General features: G+C 38.9%; 2 protein-coding genes across 6 annotated transcripts in view; both read left to right on the top strand.

Annotated features, from left to right (window-relative positions):
- The first annotated feature begins 246 nt into the window (after positions 1 to 246).
- Positions 247 to 17892, top strand: fhdc4 (FH2 domain containing 4). Of its 4 annotated transcripts, none has more exons than XM_036565047.1 (12): positions 247 to 387; positions 682 to 1071; positions 3513 to 3574; positions 5747 to 5849; positions 7521 to 7606; positions 7968 to 8068; positions 9371 to 9441; positions 9547 to 9654; positions 9745 to 9815; positions 10756 to 10873; positions 11704 to 11868; positions 14257 to 17891. In XM_036565047.1, exons 2-12 carry the CDS (start codon positions 727 to 729, stop codon positions 15364 to 15366), a joined length of 2340 nt encoding a protein of 779 aa, XP_036420940.1. In that variant the 5' UTR covers positions 247 to 387; positions 682 to 726; the 3' UTR covers positions 15367 to 17891. The 4 variants fall into 4 exon arrangements, with proteins under 4 accessions (XP_036420940.1, XP_036420931.1, XP_036420947.1 ...); XM_036565038.1 differs by having other exon boundaries at positions 248 to 387; positions 630 to 1071; positions 14257 to 17890; XM_036565054.1 differs by lacking the exons at positions 247 to 387; positions 682 to 1071 and adding an exon at positions 1648 to 1960 and having other exon boundaries at positions 14257 to 17892.
- A 134-nt stretch (positions 17893 to 18026) lies between these two features.
- trim3a (tripartite motif containing 3a) overlaps positions 18027 to 20336 on the top strand; it is a 52075-nt gene continuing 49765 nt past the window's right edge. For both annotated transcript variants that reach the window (XM_036565099.1, XM_036565079.1), the window contains exon 1: positions 18027 to 18301. The gene's annotated coding sequence lies outside the window, so the exon portion shown is untranslated. The remainder of the gene's footprint in view (positions 18302 to 20336) is intronic.

Here is a 20336-nt window from a genome sequence, read left to right as displayed (position 1 = left end):
GGCTGGTCTTTGTGTTTTTGCCTAAAAACCAGAAAACGCAAAAGGCAGCAACGGTTTGTTTTCAACAGCTCTGAAGAGCCGTTGCTAATGGCTAACAGCGCTAACAGCTAACAGCTAACAATGTGGATCCACTTAACTGCGCTGCGGTCGAGGTTTTCAGATGAATATCTTTGGGCTGTGTGTGTGTGTGTGTGTGTGTGTGACGGTGAGGGAGGGTGGAACTGGGCGTGATTAGTTTATTGCAACACACACTTTTCTCCTCAGGCAGCCCAGCACACTCTTTCACCTCTGATAGTCACACAGTAGAAGTCCTCAGGAAAGGCTAACTTTCCCCTTTCATGGGCTACAATACACTAATATTCCACCGAAACAGTTCATTTTAAACAGGTAAGTGACTTTAACTCTCCACCAGTGACTTTATCATGTTTAAATCAAGAATAAGTCTAGACTAAGAGCTCATTTTAACTGTACGTTGTTTGACCACCTCTCTACTCCCTGGACATGGTAATAATAATGACAGGTTTGGTTCTACATAGTTGTCTTGTTGTTTTAGTCCTTTTTGATCTAATGTTTAGCCTGCTGACTACTAGAAATGTGTAGCCTCGCCCTTCTTTCCTTTCTCCCGCCAGTGTGGAGATCCATATTACCCTCCACAAAACATCATGACGTTCTACCATGCAGGAAGAAACTGAGTTCTGTGTGTAGTGGGCCCAAGTGCCACGACCAATGGCTGACCCACCGCCACCACCACCACCACTTCCGCCACCACCTCCACCTCCTCCACCTCCTCCTCAACCCCCTGCACTCAACTCTGGTGGGAATCTGCTGTCTAGAGGGTCCAGACGGAGCTCCAGGATGCGAAACTTCAACTGGGAGGCCATACCCCAGGACACCGTGCTGGGCAAGCATAACATATGGACTGTGGAGAAGAAAAAGGAGTATGAACTGGACACCAAGCGCATGGAGGAACTGTTCAGCCGCAACGACCTAACTGACAAGCGTCCGGCGTCTGTGCGGCGGAGCATAAAAGGAACCCAAAGCAAGGGCCAGAAGCTCCAAGGGCCAGAAGTGGTCAGTTTTCTTTTTCCTTTGGGTTTGTTCTGAGGTGGCTAGAGTAGCCTGAACCCATACTCAACGACAAATTTAGTTTCTTTGGTGGATACTCAGGCATGTAAAGGGGAATTTCACTGATTTAAAAAAAATCAGTATAGTTTAGTCATTAAGATGTGAACTAAGTCATTCAGAGTGGTCTGATGTGAAATGGTACATTGTAGAGTAACTTATCGAGTCTGATTTCTTTACAGTGGTGTCGGTAGGAACCAGACGTCTCACAACACTCTGCATGTATTTCCCGCCCCACGTAGATTTTAAAAACTATTATAAAACTGTGTTTCAGGCATCAGGCATAACCAATTGATGTAATAGCTTTCTTAGAGGGAGCTTTAGGAGGCTTTGAATGCTTCAGACGTCTGGTTCCTATCTCCAACACTCTGAACTATTCTGACTTGGTCAGTTTCTCTAAAATGGAGACTTTGTTTACATCTTAATGAGTTAATTATGCAGATGTTTTGAAAAATCATTGGACATCCCCTTTAACTATTGAGTAAACTATAGAACTGCAGTGGAATTTTCTAGAACGTCCAGCATCGATTAGCAGGAACCGACATTTGTTATGTTTCTTTGTGGTTAGTACTCACCTCTGGTTGTATGCACATTTACATGACAGCATGGGAACAGTGGGACAGATAGTATAGAGCCCTAACACTATTGCAAACTCAGCCTCACCCTTGACAGATTAATGTGCTTGAGCAACACGTGAACCGTAAAATTCCTGAACATGACGCTGATCCATACATGTCAGGAGTTATGAGGCTGAACTTGCCTTCTTATTCACCAGCTTCTTATTCGAACTGCTGTGACATTTAAGATGGAATGGAAAACTCGGGTAAGAAGCTGGAGAGTAGGAAGCCAACCTCAACAGTATCTGTCTGTATGGACTTTGCATAAACCGTTGGCCTTATGGTCTGTTATCTTTCATGGAATTGTAGACAGTAGTAATTCTCTTGGACTAAATGTTAAGCCAGTGGCTGAAACATCTTAGCATGAATTGCCACTTGGCATAATCATTATACGTTTAATTAATTTTGGTCTATTGACCCAAATTGAATTTCTCAGATCTGTGCTCTGCTGAAAACATCACTATTTTATCGATTGGTAGTTTTTTAGTAGAATTTTAGTTATATGTTCTGAGCTGTTCTTTCAGTGTAGTGTATGGTGTTATAAGTGAAATGTGCCGTTGCTATGGAATGTGGGGGAACTTGGTTTCATAACATTTCTGTTATCGGTTTGCCTGTTTTGTCTAGCAGATGGAAAACATGTGGCGTCCACTTTAAACTGATATTGTTATTCATATGTTTATGATTAAACCATGTGTCCATTAATGAAATAAGACTAGGCCTATCATAATTATTACATGATCACCTGGTCACAAATATTTGAGCTGACCACAGTAATTTTCCACAGTTGTTAGCTTTCACAGTCGTATGTTTACAGCAAAATATACAGAATGTGAATTGGGAGCCTTTTTATAATATATATGTAAATTGCTGTTGTCGGAAGAAAAATCTTCATTTTTGTCGTTTTTCAGTTTTTTACATAATTTGAAAATACCTGTTACTCTTTACATTGTATGTAAATTTCATGATGAATGAACTTAAAGAAATGACCTAAAATGACTTGGATGACTGGTTCCATTGACTTCCATTAAAAGTAAAGTATGTTTTTTTCTTCTCCTGTAAAGTTACCATTTTGGAGACATGAGTTTTTTTTTCCAACAACAGCGAAATGAAAGAAAATAGTTATATATTTATATGTACTTTTATTAAGACACATTATGGTTCAACTTGTGACTGACACACCAGAGGGCAGCAGTAAGTACTGTTTGTTTATTTGAGCTCGAGCTGTTTCTGTTATACCAGGTGGCAGCTAGAGTCAGCAGCTAGGAAGCAAAGACAGCTAACCCTCCAATTTGGCCACTTTAGGCTTAGTTAACTGAACCAAAAAAGACTATTACATTGCTAATTGAAATTATTTATATCCGATTAATTCTCAGCTAACATTTCATGATCATAGCAGGTTTATACATGACCAATGCTTTTACATTTTGAGCTCATATTTGTAATTTCTTTGATCTATGGGTGGAGTTACAGCTCTCATTTGGTGTTTGCATAAGGTTGATGCTTGCCTTTTTTTTTTGAATAGCTTACGTTCGACCAGGATTGTAATGTGGTCAAGGGGTGTGTTATTAAAGAACATATGCCAGTCATTGTGACCATGTGGTGTGAGAAAAAATCACAATTTCCTCAGACTTTTATATGGACTTTTGTATAATTAACCTCCTCAAAGAAGCTTCGCTCAGAATCCTTGTTTGGAATTGGAGTTCATGAGCGTTCATCCTGTCCTATGGTCAATAATCAATAAAAATGATGAGTTTTTGTGTGTCCTCCCACCAGGTATCCATTCTGAACGCCAAGAAGAACATGAACGTCGGCATTTTCCTCAAGCAGTTCAGGCGGTGAGTGCCTCTATCCCAAAATGTGAGGCATTAAACAACAAAATCCTGCCTTTCCAATTCCTGTCAGGTTCTGGGCAGAATTCCCATGCAGTCACACCTCTGAGCTTCCACAAGTCTCTGCAAGCAAGGCATCTGAATATTGCCTCAGGGCAAAGCTGAAGGCTGAAATGTGACTTCCAGAACATGACTGTTGCGATAAGAGGGGTCAGATCATTAGCAGCAGTTCTCTCCTTAGTCATACTGCGTCACGCATGGATTAGCTCAACATCAGGACAGACTAATATATTCACTTTGAGAAGCGGATGGATCAATATTTAGGTGCCGGAGTATCTTGAGACACTAGTTTGTGTGGTGTGTGATTGTGTGTGTGATAGCAGGCCGAGGCTTGTCCTGTGTGAAGATGTTTTTCTGTGCTAAGCAACATGATCCAAAGTGTTTTAAGCAACGAGGGCAAAGTACAGCCTCGGCTAAGCTCTTCTTTAACTAACCTACAACAAAAACAATGTGGAAATCAGTTGGTTGACCACTTCCTCTTGTTGGTGAGTTCACAACACTGCATAAGTTCTGCATTGATATCTGGATTTGGTACATTTTTAATGTGGAGTAGAGTGAATTTGATTGGTCCATCCATAGATAGAGGAACAAGGCAGCCAGATTAAGAGAGTAAATATATAACCTAGATAAAGTGTCCTTCATAATAACCTATGTCCATGTTTCACATAACTAACTTAAAACATTACTAAACCTATCTACAGCATTATCACCTTTCTCAGCCCAAATTATTTGAGATGTATTCATTAAAATATGATAAAAATATCTAGGCCAAAAATTAAATACTGTAACTTTTCACTCATTTAAGTCAGCAAAACTTTGAAAAAAGTTAGATGTTGTTCCTGAAATGGATTAACATATTTTAAATAGTTAAATGCATTATTTCTTAGATTCAATGTTTAGAAAATTATAAAAAGAAATGTTTCATTTTTAAGGAGTTACAAAGGACTGTTTAAATTACATTATATTTCACTGTTGTCAGAAGAAAACCAAATTGGTAACTTTACAGGAAAAGGAAAAAACTTACTTTACTGTTAATGTAAGTCAGTGGAAATGGACTTTTTTCCAAGTCATTTTAGGTCGTTTCTTTTGGTCAATTCTTTGTGAAATTTACACACAATGAAAAGAGCAACAGGTATTTTCAAATTATGTCAACAACTGAAAAACGACAAAAATGGAGATAAAAGGTTTTCTTCCAACAGCAGCGATGTCTGTATCTGTATATATCTATATGTCAAGTTATTGGTACTGGTATTGTTATTGGAAATTTTGAATGATAGCCAGCCCTAATGTATTGATTTGAAGATACACTGATGTTGGAATTGATTGTAATCAATTATCAGAATATTCAATAAAGTATGTGCTTATTTTTGGGCCAAAGTAAGGAAAATGGGCCATTTCCAAATATAAAAAAACTTTGATGTATTTTTTTAAATTCTGTGTAAAAAATTAATAATAATTTTTGATTGTACCAAAATATTGAAATCAGATCAAATTGTGGTGAAATATAAAATTACATGTTGCACTGAATGTTTTCCTTAACAATCAGAATAGGATTAACCATTGTAGGGTCAGATTTACACCCCTAAATCCTGCCTTATCTCATCTCTTTGTCAATTGAACTCCCTGGAACAGTGGTTCTCCATCCTGATGCAACTAATTAACTACAAAGCCCTTCCTAGGGTGACCTGGGTGTGTTCGAAAGGTAAAATGCTGCAACATGCTGGGCAGTGGATCTCCAGGACTGAAAACCACTGACTAACACAGTCAACCTTCCCCACATGGGTGGACTGATTTTACCAAAGATATTTTACTTGTTTAGGCCTTTCTTGGCAAGACTGTGCTCACATTCTCACTGCCTTTGCAGGCAGAGGTGCTTACAGAATTACCAATAGCCCTGCGATATTGAGGCGTGTATTTGCTTGTTTAAGATATTTAAAGGAATGCCTAATCTCTGTAATAGATTCTAACAGCATGTGCAGATTGGCGTCTATTTTAAGTGTGTTTCAAGTCAATACACTGTACAATACAAATGTGGTAGTTTTTGGCATATGTGGTTAATGAGACAATGTGCACAACACAATCAGTTTCATATACAATAACTCTTCTTTAACCCTGCAGGTCAGTCAAAGAACTTATTGAGGATATCTGCCTTGGCAAGAGTGAAGGATTTGGCTCAGGGAAACTGGAGGAGCTGTTAAAACTACTGCCTGATTCTGGAGAGGTATACTTATGTTTAAATATAGTTCAGCTTAGACAGATGTGATTCAAGATAAAGAGAACTAATAATTCCCATGTTAGCGTTTCATTGTGTCCTAATAATTGATTCATGCAGTACTGAGAAAAAAATGATATTAAATGAATGAACCACACATCATTCAGATAACTTCCACACGTAACTGCCATTGAGTACGTTATTCATTTTTCAGCATAAATAAAAAAAGCATAAAACATATATTAACAAAAAATTACAAATAACCCCCAAAAACTAAATATATGTTTTTATTAATATTTTATATCTCCTGCTTTTTCTTTTAATTACAGCTTCCGTTCTTTTCAAGAGTCTTACATTCAGTTTTTTTTACGGAGCCCCCCTGGTGACAACCTGTATAAATAAAAATAATGCATGGCCATGACTTAGTAAGGCATGGGAACAAAATAATTAAGTCATGGCTACAGCTTAGTAAGGCATGGGAATGAGATAATTAAGTCGTGGCCACAACTTAATAAGGCATGGGAATGAGATAATTAGGTCGTGGCCACGACTTAGTAAGGTGTGGGGATGAGATGCTAATGCGTGGCCACGACTTAGTAAGGCGTGGGAATGAGATGCTTAAGCTTTGACCACAGCCCCACACCTTACTAACTCGTGGCCATAACTTAAATATATTGTTCCCACGCCTTACTTAGATGTGGCCATGCATTAGGCTCTCATTCCCACACGTTAATACAGCATGAATTTTTTCATTTATACAGGATGTCACCAGCAGGGCTCCGTAGTTTTTAAAAAAAATCTGCAGGAAGACGTTTCCACACCTCCAAAGTTCAGTCTTGCATTTTCTGCTTCTCATCGTCCGAGAGGTCTGGACTCTGGGGTGGTCAGTCAGTGGATCTGAGCTTCTTTGTTGGATTTGTTTGCAAATTTTCCTTTTCTCAGTAGCAGCTTCTTGACAGCTACACATCCTTTCAGACTGATAGTGTTGAGTTGTTTTCTCACAGTGGAAGGATGAACAGAAACACCTGTGGATTTTTATTATTTAATTTGGGTCTCTGATATGCACCTCACTCTCGTGTGTCCTTCATTTTCCATCTTCTGTGGAAATGACTGTCAGTGATCGCAACCGGGCATCAGGGCACATCCTATCAGGGTAAAGTGGGTGGGGAGGGAGGGGGCAGACCGTTTTGGGGCTTACTTTGAGTTCTGTCACAGCAGACATTAAAAAGGCTCTGCTCATTTATCTGAGCCAAAACAATCTGTGTAGTATATAATTACAGCTTTGTTAAATACAGATATACAGAAAATCAAATCAGATCTAACATAGAATCGCAAATCATACCTCAAAATGAAAAAGTGTATCTTTACACCTCTGATAAGTATATTTATCTAATAAACACACACACACACACACACACACCCACACACACAGACACACACACACATTTTCTAAACCGCTTATCCTTCTGGGTTGTGGAGTCATTGGGCGGGGGGCAGGATACACTCTGGACAGGTCACCAGCCCATCACAGGCCTCTAATAAATATAATAAACATATTTATAGTTTTTCGTTTCATTTTATAGTCATTTTGCTAACAGTTTTGTGCTACTTTATTGGTTATATGAGTCTTCCTCAGTGTAATTATTTCGTTTCGATGTGTGTGTTTGATTATGGTTTCAGGTGAAAAAGCTTCTTGCTTATAAAGGAGACTATTCATCCCTTTCTGAGGCTGATCAGTTCATGGTGCAACTTGTTAAGGTTCCATGGTGAGTCATAGTTTGTACAGTCTTATGCGTTCTTATGTACATTTGATCTCTTTTCAACATATAAATTCCATTCACTGCAGTTCATGTTAGCGGCTGATAGCTTTCTCCTCATTGTTTGAGTTAAGCAGCCTAGTTGCATATTAGAGCTAGTAAGAGGAGTGGAGCCCAATTAGCTTATGCAAATAATATCATGTTAATTAGAGGTTTTTTTTTGTTCACCTTGTTAGTATTATTTTTAATACTTTATTATTTAATTTACAATTTTTATTTATCATAAATTCTTTTTCACACAATACACAACATAAAAAGACTTGACATGTAGTGTCATTGTTTCTTCTTATCTTCACGTTTAATCCACTAGCTATGAGGAACGACTGAAAAGTTTAGTTCTCAAAGAGGAATTTCCCCATTTTATGGATGAGGTGAATCACTGCATTGCCATTATGACTGCTGCTGGGAAAGGTAATGTCCCACCCTGTTTTTTCATCCTCTCACAATAGACCATAACCTAATCTGCAAGTTGTCATCATCGTGACGTGACATTTTTTCTTTGTGGTTTGCCCGTTTTCCCAGTCCTGGAGCCCCTGTACTACATTGTACTACATATGATACTGTACAACTGTAATAGTGTTTTTCCTGCTCTAACACCTCTTATCAGTGTCAACTCATTGCCAAATCCTTTAAGAGGATGAATTGTTCTTTTTTAATGCCTACCCATTGCCCTTTACATTGTCTGTAAATTTCTTGAAGAATGGAGTGAAAGAAATGACCCAAAATGACTTGGAAAAAAGTCTGGTTCCATTGACTTACATTAAAAGTAAAGTAGGTTTGTTCCTTCTCCTGTAAAGTTATAATTTTGGAGATACGAGATTGTCTTCCGACAACAGCGATATGTAGTTAAAACATGACGATCAAATCTCAAGCTGAGAACTTATCAAGGAATTACCATAAATAGAAAATGACTGTACATTATTTAACATTTAATACCTTTTTTGACTTACCAGCTTATATAAGTAAACGTTAAATATTGAGTAAAATATGAAATAAAACTTCTTAAATATGAAATAATATTTAATAATGATTAACTAATTAAATATATAAATATTAAACAAAATACATTCTGGTGTCTAACCTGCAATATTTCTACCTACACTGTATGTTAAAACTGAATTAAATAATAGCAATTATTGATATAATAGTGAATCTTTTGAACGCTCGTATATTTGGTAAAACTATTAATTTGAAATGTTTGTATGGTTTTCTGGTGTGACTATTTTGGGAATTTCAGTTGCAAATATTGTATTGTTTTTAGTTTTCAGAAATTAGAAACAGACAAGACATCAAACATATCAGCCAGGTTATAGCTTTATATATTCCTGCTGTTGGAAAAAAAAACCCTCTCCAACATGGTAACTTTACAGGAGAAGGAAAAGGACATACTTTACTTTCAATGTAAGTCAAGGTATCCAGACTTTTTTCCAAGCAATTTTCAGTCGTTTCTTTTGTCCATTCATCATGACATTTACACACAATGTAAAGGGCAACAGGTATTTTCAAATTATGTCAAAAACTGAAAATGACAAAAACAAGGTTTTGTTTCATCAGCAGCCACATACTAAGTAGTAACAGAGCAGAACTGGTTGTTTTCAGTTTTGTTATAAGTTAAGCAGACAGAAGAAAAAAAAAACAAGATTTGCAGGTTTTACTATTTACTATTTACTTATATGGGCTAACTTTCCATTCTATCTCTCATCTGTCCTTTAGAGCTCCTGGACTGTCTTGATCTTCACTCCATCATCCGCCTTGTGTTAAAGACAGGAAACTACATGAATGCTGTGAGTATTTTTATTTTCTATGAATGCAGGTCTTCGCATTTATGTTGAAATCGTTCAGTTGGCCACAAAAGTCATAAATTGACATATATTATTCCCTTTTTACAGGATGGCTATGCTGGCAGTGCTGTGGGCTTCCGAATGACGTCTCTCTTGAAACTAGCCGACACGAAAGCCAACAAGCCAGGAATGAACCTCATGCACTATGTTGTGATGGTAATATTAAAACTTTCTCATGAAGTGACGTCAGCAGAAAATGATTATACTATGTTTGTCTCTTATGTTGCTTCTGCACATCCTTAACAGCAAGCACAGAAGAGCGACGCTGCTCTGCTGAAGTTTCCCGAACAACTCGCACACATTGGAGAAGCATCAAGGTAAAGAACCCACGTAAAGCTGCACTAAGTAAGATTTTTCTTGTTAAAATTGAAAGAAGGAGAAAAAAGCATGTTAAAATATGGTGTCTGTGCGCTGCTGCGAGTTGCTCTGTAAGGCCTAAAATAGTAATCTACAAGTCAGAGGTGTTAGTTTAGACGTAGATCAGTCCTATATATGGACTTGTGATGTGGTAAGGCGAGGCCTACCCCATCACCAGTGAATACCATCCCTTGCACTATAAAATATGTGTGTGTATAGATGTACTTACTTGTGTCTGCCTGTGAAAGGAGAATTAGCAAAAGGGGGACAGCAGGGAGACCTATGTACCTTATCCTTATCGGGAGGATCCACCGATGGAGAGAAAGGGGGGGTCTATTCCTCATCTAATATCCTGTGGGAGGAAAAAGAAAATAATTAAGTTGTTATAAGTTAATGGGCTCAGACAATGTATATACCGGTAATGAATTGTTTAACCTAGGTTGTTTGTATATAGCGCTGTCATTTGTTTCATGTGTAAGCCACACGTAAAACCCAAAATCCTCTTCATGGGGTTTAACAACTTCACAGGACTTATCAGACTTATTTAGTGTAGCTATAAACTGATCTCATTGCATTTCTACATGGATTCATTTATGTTTGATAAAAAGAACAAATAGTGACTTTATATTGCAACATATTCTATAAAAGGCCAAGATCAATAGATGTGTTGAGCATGGACCCGCAGTCCAATAAACCTGCTTTTGTTTACTCCTAAAGTTGAAATTGATGTTGTTGCTGTTTCTCCTGTTTGGTTTCCCTTCACTAGTTTGATTTAGGGTAGGGCCTCCTTTTTGCTGACTTCCACAGACCTTTTAAAGGAATGTGCTTATGGAGCCTGATGCGATATTATATGAAGGAGTGTTACATCAGCACACAGCATATCTTTTCACTTCATTGCAGAATCCACAAACAAGACATTGAATCAGAATTTCAAAGAAAAGTGAGCGAAGTCCAGGAGCTAAAAAAGAACACTGATAAACAAAGTGACCTGGCGGAACAGATGAAAGACTTTTTTGAGGTACGTTTTGCCCCCTTTGATTTCCTTGCATCACCTTAAAAGGAAACTGCACCGATTCTGTATAAGTCATGTTGATAGGAGGATCAACCAGGGGTTGTGGTGTCTACAACACAACAATAGCCATTTTATTTACTGTCCAAAATGACCAGTGTGTGTTTTAGATGTAATGTTGAAAATAGTAAAATAGTGGTAAATTGTGAAAAATATATTTTCTTAGGGGACTAATTTGCCCTACAATGTGCTGCATGTAGCTCTCTTCCATGAATGTATTTAAAATATATGTTTTAAGTCTAAAGTTTCTCGAAACTATTGTAAAACAATGTATTAGGTACATCAGGCAGTGTGTTTGTAACCATTTCATATAAAACCTTCTATGAGGAGGCTTTTAGAGGCATTAAACACATTAGGTGTATGGTTCTCATCACAACCACTGTGAACCGTTCTGACTTAAGTTTCTCTAGAACAGAGCATTTCCCACCAAAATGCTCTCAGTGACTTTGTTTACACCATAATGGTTGAATTATGCAGCATAGACTTCTAATCATATAACATGTTACAGACATGTTGCAGAACCAAAAGAATATCGTAGAGTTTAGTTCTGTTATTCAGTTGTTTTTCCGCCAGCTGAGTTGAACAGGAACACTTCCACACTTGATCTGTTCTGGTCTGAAATTACTAACCCTTGGCAGATCATCTTGTTATTCCAATAGTCTAGGAAAATGTGACTTATGGGACTCTGTAAAGGCCATCATGATGCTGTACAGGCGAAACCTGGGACTGCAATCACCTCACCTCTGATCTGTAACCTGTTTTTTATTGGCTGTCTTTAGTGTGCTGAGTCCAGGATAGCTGAAACGAAAGCTTCCTTCCAGACGCTGAATGCACTCACCGAATCAGTGGCTGAATATTTCTGTGAGGAGGCCAGTGACTTCAAACTGGACGAGTGCTGCTCCATCTTCCACTCCTTCTGTGAAAGGTTTAAACGAGCCCTTCAGGTAAAGGCCTTGTCCCAGCACATGGGAAACATATCAATGGGAGGCTTTAGTTATACTTTAGGGCCTAATACTTTACAGGAGAAGGGAGAAATATTCATTTTAATGTACAGTCATATGTAAAAGTTGCATAAGATGCAAAACGCATATGGTCAAATTTCATGCTTTGTTGATTTTCTGAAAACAAGCTAATAAGGGAACAGATTTTAGTGCATTTAACGAATTTAGTGAAGTTAACATATTGGAAAAAATAAAACATATAATGTAAAATGTGCAATGACTTTTGCACAGGCCACATTTTATGTTTTTTTTTTTTCTCAATGTGTTAAATTCGGCAAATAAACAGTAGTTGTGCTTTAAAATGTGCAGAGGTGTGTTCTCTGTGGAGGATGTGTTCACGTATTTTCACTCAAAAAAAATAAAAAATATTGACCAGGAGCACCGAAAATTTCGTATTCTTTGTGAAATATACATAAAATGCATGGGAGTTCTGGCATTTTCAAATGCTGGCATAAAACAGTAAAAACTGACAAAAAATTCGATTTTTAAATTAGTAGATTTTCATATCGTTGTTGTCGGAAGAAAAGCTTGTATCTCCAAAATGATAACTTTACAGGAGAAGGAACAAAAACATACTTTACTTTTAATGTAAGTCAATGGAATCAGACTTCTTTCCAGGTCATTTTGGGCTGTTTCTTTTGGTCCATTCATCATGAAATTTACAAACAATGTAAACGGCAACAGGCATTTTAAAATTAGGTCAAAAACTGAAAAACAGCCAAAAAATGGAGAAACAAGGTTTTCTTCCAACAGCAGCGATATGATACTAGATTAGTAGATTTTCATATGAAAGCAACAAGTTATATTTTCATTCTTAAGTGTTTTTCCTGTTAATGCGATTCTTGATCCCTTGCAAGTTTGACTGCAAAAGTGTGACAAACTATTAGCTGGTAGCATCCATAGCCCTAAAAAAATATATTCAATGGTACAAAGGAAAAACAGAAGCACATAAAGGAGTACATTTGAAACATTTATTCAAACAATTGTTAAAATTCAACCTTCATACATTCATTCAGAGATAAACTGGCTTTACAAGGTCTTCAGACATCCCTGTTTGAGAACTAACAATATGAATAATGGCCAATTTAAAGCAAACAAGAAATGGATTCTGCAAACCACGTTTACATGAATCCAAGCAGGGAAATCATTTAGTCACTCAACATTAAATCAACAGATTTTCAAGTCTTTTAAATAGGAGGATTTAGCATTGGAAGCTGCCCCTTCAGATGAGCTAACACTGTAGCTAGCTGGTGCTGAGGTGCACTCATCATGTTTTGCACAAGGTCTTTTAGCAAACTTTAATGAAACAATACAAAGTATGGCGTTTGTATGAGTGCATTAATATTCATCTTTACATTTGACTGTCAGTTGGCATAAGTCTCCCTGTTAATAGTTTTGCCACTGTGCTATGAGTAAAATCTTTGACATAGATTATTCAAAAAGTTTTTCAGCTTCAGGAGTGCAATAAAAACAGAATCTTCCTCCAGATCAGAGGTGTCAAACTCTACCTGTAAAAGGGCCATATTAAAATATCTCTTCAAATCTGTGGGCCAGTGAAAAAAATGTTTTTATTTGATTTATTTATTCATTATTCATTTCACTTTTAATGTTGTGCTGTAACCTGAACTCGCCATTGTTTATTCAAAATATGCAAAAACTTCAATAGTAAAATACGAACACTTGTAGTAGATCCCTGAAATGTTACATGGACATTTGAAATATTCAAAAAAATGTAGATGTCCCCAGGTGCTCAGCCTTTAAAACCTTAAAAATCTCAGCCTTAAAAATCTATTTGCTTGAACTGGACACCTGGCATCACTTCTTTGCTGCAAGTTCATTAAGATCTGGGCTCATTTGCTGAGCTAATGTAAAATGTTTACATCGGTTAAACTGAAATGCATTTTGGTGGTATGACAGGTGTGGAATTGTGCAGAATTGTTTAGAATTGAGGTGTAAGCACTGTCCTATAGACTGTGGTTGGGGTAGGGAAAATAAGTTTGTGGGCCGGATAGGATTTTGTGGCGGGTCTGATTTGGCCCGTGGGCCTTGTGTTTGACACATGGGCTCCAGACGGTCAGGATAGAGTGAGTCAGACATTATTCATTCCTCAGTGTCCACAGTTTCCTAGTTTAACAAATTTACTACCACCACTGTTCTCACTGCAAGTTTGTTCTGAGGAGTTGTACCTTCTCTTGATGGAGAAAGTAACGCCTAGGGGTGGTTATGATTGGCAGAGAGGCATGTCAGTCATTTTGCAAATGGTCAATTTGACCGCCTCCCTCTTTCTTCCCAATGTAATTTATTAAACTGTGTACAAACTTCCTTTCTCAGGAGAACACGGAGCGTGATTTGGCTGAGGTCAAACGGAGACAGCGCGAGAAGCTTCAGGCTGCAACCAAACGCCGCTCCACTGCCACCTGCTCCATGCGGGATAAAGACATGGAGGGGGTAGCGCTGGAATGTGTTCTTCAGAGATTCCTCACAAACCGTGGGTCTCACAGGCAAGGCAGGACCCCCTCACCCACCGGAATCAAGCTGTCTGAGATCACTTCGCAGGAAAACTGCCCTGCCAAAAACTCCAAAAAGCCCAACTGGACCTTAAATCCATCACAGACTTCTGTGGATAAGGAGAATATGGAAGATACAGCATCCAAAAAGTCAGAGAGCAAAATTTCTAGTCCCACATGGAAAAAGCCTGCAAGCAGCACCCCTGCAGCCAACCGTGCATCGACGACCTTGGCAGCAAGTGAGGATGTAGACAGTCAAACTGAGGAAGAGGCGCAGAAACTGAGGGAAGTGTCCCAGAAAGTGCTGCGCTACCAGTCTAGTCGAAGCAGCATTTCTTCAGGAGAGTATTTTTCACCTGTCTCTTCTCCTCGCAGACGGGTGTTTCAGGAGGACAAGGAGAAAACACTGTCCAATTCAAATGTGGAGGATGTCCCCAAACCTCCTGCAAGCCAATTAGTTTTGATCCAAAAAAGTCCAGGTAGCATCAGTCGCCGACACTCTATTTCCATACCAACGAGAGCTTCACAAGGCAGTGACAGTGAAGAGGACATGTTTGTCCCCAGCTCAGAAGTGAATGGATCTCCTAGAGGACAGATTGTCTCCCTGGGAAACATTGGAAAGATGAGATCTGTGGACGGCTGCCTGCTTTCCACAAAGGCAAGACTCGGATCAGAAACCACTGGAAATGTATCCAATAATATATCCAATAATATGCCAGCTGATGTGCCAAAGGAGAGCTCAAAAGAAGTGAGCTCACCAGCAGTGTCGAGCAAGGTGGAAGCAAAAGAAAAGACTGAGGAGAGTTCAACCAAGAGTAAAGTTTCCCAAAAACAAACCAAAGAGAGCTCCCGATTCATATCCTTCTTTAGGCGCTTGGGTGAAAAGGCCAAAACGAACAACAGAGAAGCTGAATCCAGCAGTGTTGACCCATAAAATCTCCTTTTGAGAACACTAAAGTACTTTTTCTGCAGGACTGTTTGACTAACATGAGGTGGGACACGGATGTCATTAGGTAAAACTCTGTGTAGACCAAAGGTGCACTATTTTTAAATCAAATTTTCAAAAAAAGTGTACTAATGTACTAATACACATGCAAACAGGTGGCAGCTACTGGCAACGTTTAAGTTATTACCATGACCTTGACGTGTCACTAAGCTGCAATTTAACATATGTTCCACTGGGATGCACTGTTTGACAGAGGTGCCTACAGCATCTTTTCAGAGGACCACCTTAGAGGACCCAGCTTAGGGTAAAAGGGCACAGTTTCTTGTTTTTTTTTGTTTTTTTTGTTTTTTGTTTTAATGAGGTCAACTTGTGACATTTGCACGGGTTTATGGACCAAACAACAGTCGCATTTTTTACACAACCATTTTCCAACCTATTTATCCCTTTAATTTTTTAAACAGGCTGTTTTTTTACTGTGCCTTTAAGACTTACATATGTAAATGACCTCTTTTCTGATTGGCTGCCATGTATTGGGCCTCTTTCTGAAAACAGTCCAGTTTGATACATTCCCTAGGAATGGGCCTGGCTAATCTGCTGTAGACTGATGAGGCTGATATATGTCAATGCATTTGTTTTTGTGACATCACAAAAAGCACTAATTTAAAGGCTGCTTTTGCAGCTTAGTTTCCATACATGGACTGTATGGACTAGATATGTTAAAACTTTCATAATGTTTAAATTTTATATCAAATATAATTTTTTTTCCATAATATGTGTCCTTTAAATTAAACGATGAGTAGCTCCTTATTCTCACGTACATTTTACAGTATATTGGTGTGAGGATTGGAAAGTGTCAGTAAATAGGCATGAATGGCACAGTAATACATTACAGTCTTGGGCCACCTTCACAACTAACTGTCCAGACAGGTCATTGTTTCCTTATTGAACACACCATATAGCTTTTTGGCACTTATGTGGAGTGTAAGTTTGAAAAGGAGCTTGATCTCAGAACTGTTGTAAAACAGTTTCTCTGGCATCAGGCAACAGACTCATAACCACTTTATATAATTGTTACCTCTGGTGCTGTTATTCAATTGCTTTCCTGCCAGCAGAGCAAAACAGGTTATGTCAGGTTTGTAAGACAATCTTGTAGCGTTGGGTGCCGTTACTCAGAAAGCATGGGGTAATTAACTTTATTGATGCCAACTTAAATACCATCTGATACCATGATATAGTGGGAAAACATGGTGATATTGAATTTTATCAGTGCTGTCCAGTTCTATTCAAAGCCTCCTTAATTTTACTTTTGCCATAGTTTCTGTTCTTTGCCTTTGTAGGGCCAGATACCTGACGTTTGTCAGTCCAGCAGCTCCCTAATCATCTGCCTAATTTCCTGCCCATCCCTTGAATTTAATAGCAGATAAAGGAGAGCTTATCCTTGATCAAGACATACAGAGCTCAGTCAAGGAGAGAGTTAGCACCTGCAGATCCCTGATAATGTGGTGTGATCCGGCATGGCCAATGCTGCGCATGGGTTTGCAGCCCTCTGACAGCCGGGGACCACCAGGGGGTCCCGCAGGGAGGGTGTGTGCGGGGGGTGGGTTGGCTGGAGAGAGGCAGTCTCATAAGTAAATATGTGGGTCACTGTAGCTTCTACACAATGAATATCTTGTTAATCCTGTAAAAAACAACTGCATTTGATCAGTGATTTTGAATTTGTTGATGAAAAAATGTCCCATGCAAATCAATCTGTGTTCAATTATTATTTAAGATGAACTAAAGTAAACATGGCTCAAAGAAAGCGTTCACTTTCTTCATTTCAAATACAGTATATTGTCTACAATTGTGTGTATGCTGGCTAAAGATTGTTTAAAATTCATCTAATTCCGATCTCTTCATTTTTTCCACTGTTATAGTACTGCAGTGTCCCCTTTTACTGGCACCTTAGCCTAAAGCACTGACAGTATGCAGGCGCGCATTGCTGGTCAGTCTGTGTCATTCTCGCAATATCTGCTGACGTGGCCGAGGGAGACGGCCTGCTCCTGCCATCTGGCTGGATGCAGTCTCCATAGCAACCGCCTTCTTCTCGCTGAAAGCCGAAGATGTCTGTCTTTACCTCCCCCATCCGACACTGTAAACAGTGCCTGACCCTTAGACTGTGCCGGCTCATTACTGCTCCAGCATTCGCCCGTTACTTTCCCTCTTCTCTTTCATCCCTCCATCCTTGCTCCACCCAGTGCAGTGACTCATTGGCTCCCAGACCCCTGCAGGAATGCAGTGGATAATGACTATTACAGACATTGGTTTTAAACTGCATTATAATAAATAGACGATTGAAAAGAAGATCAGGGCTCATTTGATTTGGTGCTTTGGAGGGTTGCACTTTGCCCATGTCTAAATATCTAAATGTGCTTCTCAGGAATTGCCGCAACAGCTACACGTCTAATTTACATGAATTACAGTAGGTAGGCAAATAAATAAATAAATAAATAAATAAACCACAAACAAACAAAAACCAGGTTTGATGTTAAGGACTTGGTGATATTTACCTAATCAGCAGTGAAATAAACCAATAAAAGTGAACGGACAGGGCGTTGGATTCAGGTCCATGCCTCTGCAGTAGCCTCCAGAAAAAAAGCCCTGACTGATTTTCCATATTCAAAACCCACCCATGCTATTGGGCCGTGTAACTCCTCCCTGCGCTCCGCGAACCAATCATTTGGCACGTGAGTCTAGCTCCGCCCCTCGCCCCTCCCTCAATCTCAGTCAACTGTTTCCTCCCAGTGTCTCCCATAGAGAGAAAGGATTACCGTTTATCACTGAAAAAGCCTTTGTTTTCTTTCGTGTAGGATTTATAATAAGCGGACACGACTCAGTCCGTTTGGGGATGTTGGCGATACTTTAATTCCTGACAGAAATTCAAGTGAGTTCAGTGTTTCTTCACCGTTTTCCACGCTGCTTCTTGTCAAATTAGAGTCCGTTGAACCGTCTCGGTCCTCCTAGCTGAATGCGTAATGTATTCTTCTCATTCTTTGAGGGAAGAGGATGAATAATTCATTGTATGTCGTCTGACGTTTGTGCTGGAGAGGCCAGGATACAGCTAAAGCCTTGTTTTGGCAACGTTAAGTGTTGTAAATGTCCACAGCTGAAGTCATCTTTTTCTCCAGCTTGTTGTTGGAATTTTCCCGTTCCACCTTAAATGGTGCCTTAAATGCACCATTTAAGGTGGAACGGGAAAATTCCAACAACAAGCTGTGGAATAGGAATGCAACTTCAGCCTCGTTGTAAATAGAGCCTCTCAGCTGGCCTTACTGTGTTTTTGAACGGAATGGCTGCTTATCTTTTTATGTTATTTCAAAACATAGGCTGTGCACAGGTCCTCCATCTGCACCTTGATGCACTGGTGCTGTGGTTTGGGGATGCCAGTCTCTCTCTAGTCCAGATCTCTCTGCCCTGTCAGAGCAAAAGCAGTCTCCAGCTGCACCAACAGCATCATTGGTGCAGGCTGCAGTTAGAAAAACTCAGCAGTGCTAGGCCTGGTGCCTTAGATTTATATGTACTCGGCTGTTAAAAGGTCAAAGTATAAGCAAAATCCGTGTAAAAGTCTAATTCCTAATGTTAAACCGACCAGCACAAGCATTAATATTGTATTGTGGCCCTGTCAGTGGGCTTGATCTCCCTTCACCAGCCTGGAAACAGCTGGCACCAAATGGGGGGGCCTAGCAAATGCTCAGCTGTTCCTTAAACAGTGTTATTGTATTAGAGCAGAGTGATAAAAAATGTCGTAAACTATGTGTCATATAATCTTCAATGCAGAATGACAGCAACTCAACTCTGTCATTCACTGTCTTAATTCTTTTTTTCAGTTTGTGAAAAGAAAGGATGGCCTGACATTTTTTTATCCTGCCTTTCTTTGCTTGTTACTTGATTTTGTCAGGCCACTCAAGGGAGGTTTGCATAGCAGTTTAGATTTAATTAAGATTTAACCATGTGTTTATACAGCTGTTCATTTGATGAGGTTTCATGGCTTAAGTTTTGATCTTCTCAATGGTTTATCCTATCACAGAGTCGTTTGCAAAGGTTTGAGCACCCCTGGTCAAATTAAGTGTTTTATTGATTTTCTAAGTCAAAATAAGTTAAAAACATTCTCTAAAGGGAACACACTTATATTTTCTACAAAGGTTAGTGCGCAGTGTCTATTTATTTGCTAAAAAAACATAAAACGGGCCATAACATTTGCACAGGCAATAAAGCAAATAATAAATGGGTATTAAAATGTGTGCTCTCTGTAGAGGATGTGTAACTTAATTCACTTAGAAAATTAACAAAAGCTTTTATCTTGACCAGAGGTACCCTGACTTTTCCATACGACTGTACACTCTCAGAAAAAACAGTACTAAACTGTCACTGGGGCAGTTCCCCTCTTGTCATTGAGGTGGTATCCTCAAGGGTACATCTCAGTACCTTTAGTCAGGGAACATAATTGTACCAAAATCCATTGAAATGATATTTTCTAAGTTGTACTGACTCCACACACCAAGTCTCGTCTCCAGGCTTTTTATTTTATTGTTCTGTTTTAGAAAATTATGTTATGAAAAGGTACAAATATGTACTTTTCCACTGGATAAAACTTATTTGATATACACAATTAGACCTTAAAACCACTGTTGTACCTTTGAGGGAACATTTACATTGTCTGTACCTTGATGAACAAAACATGTTCCTGCACAGAACCTTTATTTCTAACAGTGTAGCTGACAGTACTCATTTGAATTCTGGTCCGACAATTCAAACTGTAGACTTTTTGCATGGAAAAGATCTTTTACTAGGTAATCGTCAAGATAGAGGTTGAGTTAAGGACCCAGGAGGCACCATTTGGGTTTTTACAATGGGTAAAAATTCTGGTGCTCATTTTATGAACTTCAGACAAGACACACAACATCATAAGGGATATTTAT

The sequence above is a fragment of the Colossoma macropomum genome, unplaced genomic scaffold (assembly GCF_904425465.1).
Source record: "Colossoma macropomum unplaced genomic scaffold, Colossoma_macropomum, whole genome shotgun sequence".
In the NCBI taxonomy this organism is placed as follows: domain Eukaryota; kingdom Metazoa; phylum Chordata; class Actinopteri; order Characiformes; family Serrasalmidae; genus Colossoma; species Colossoma macropomum.
The sequence above is the reverse complement of the archived record's forward strand: the minus strand, read 5'-3'. Positions and strand labels throughout refer to the sequence as shown.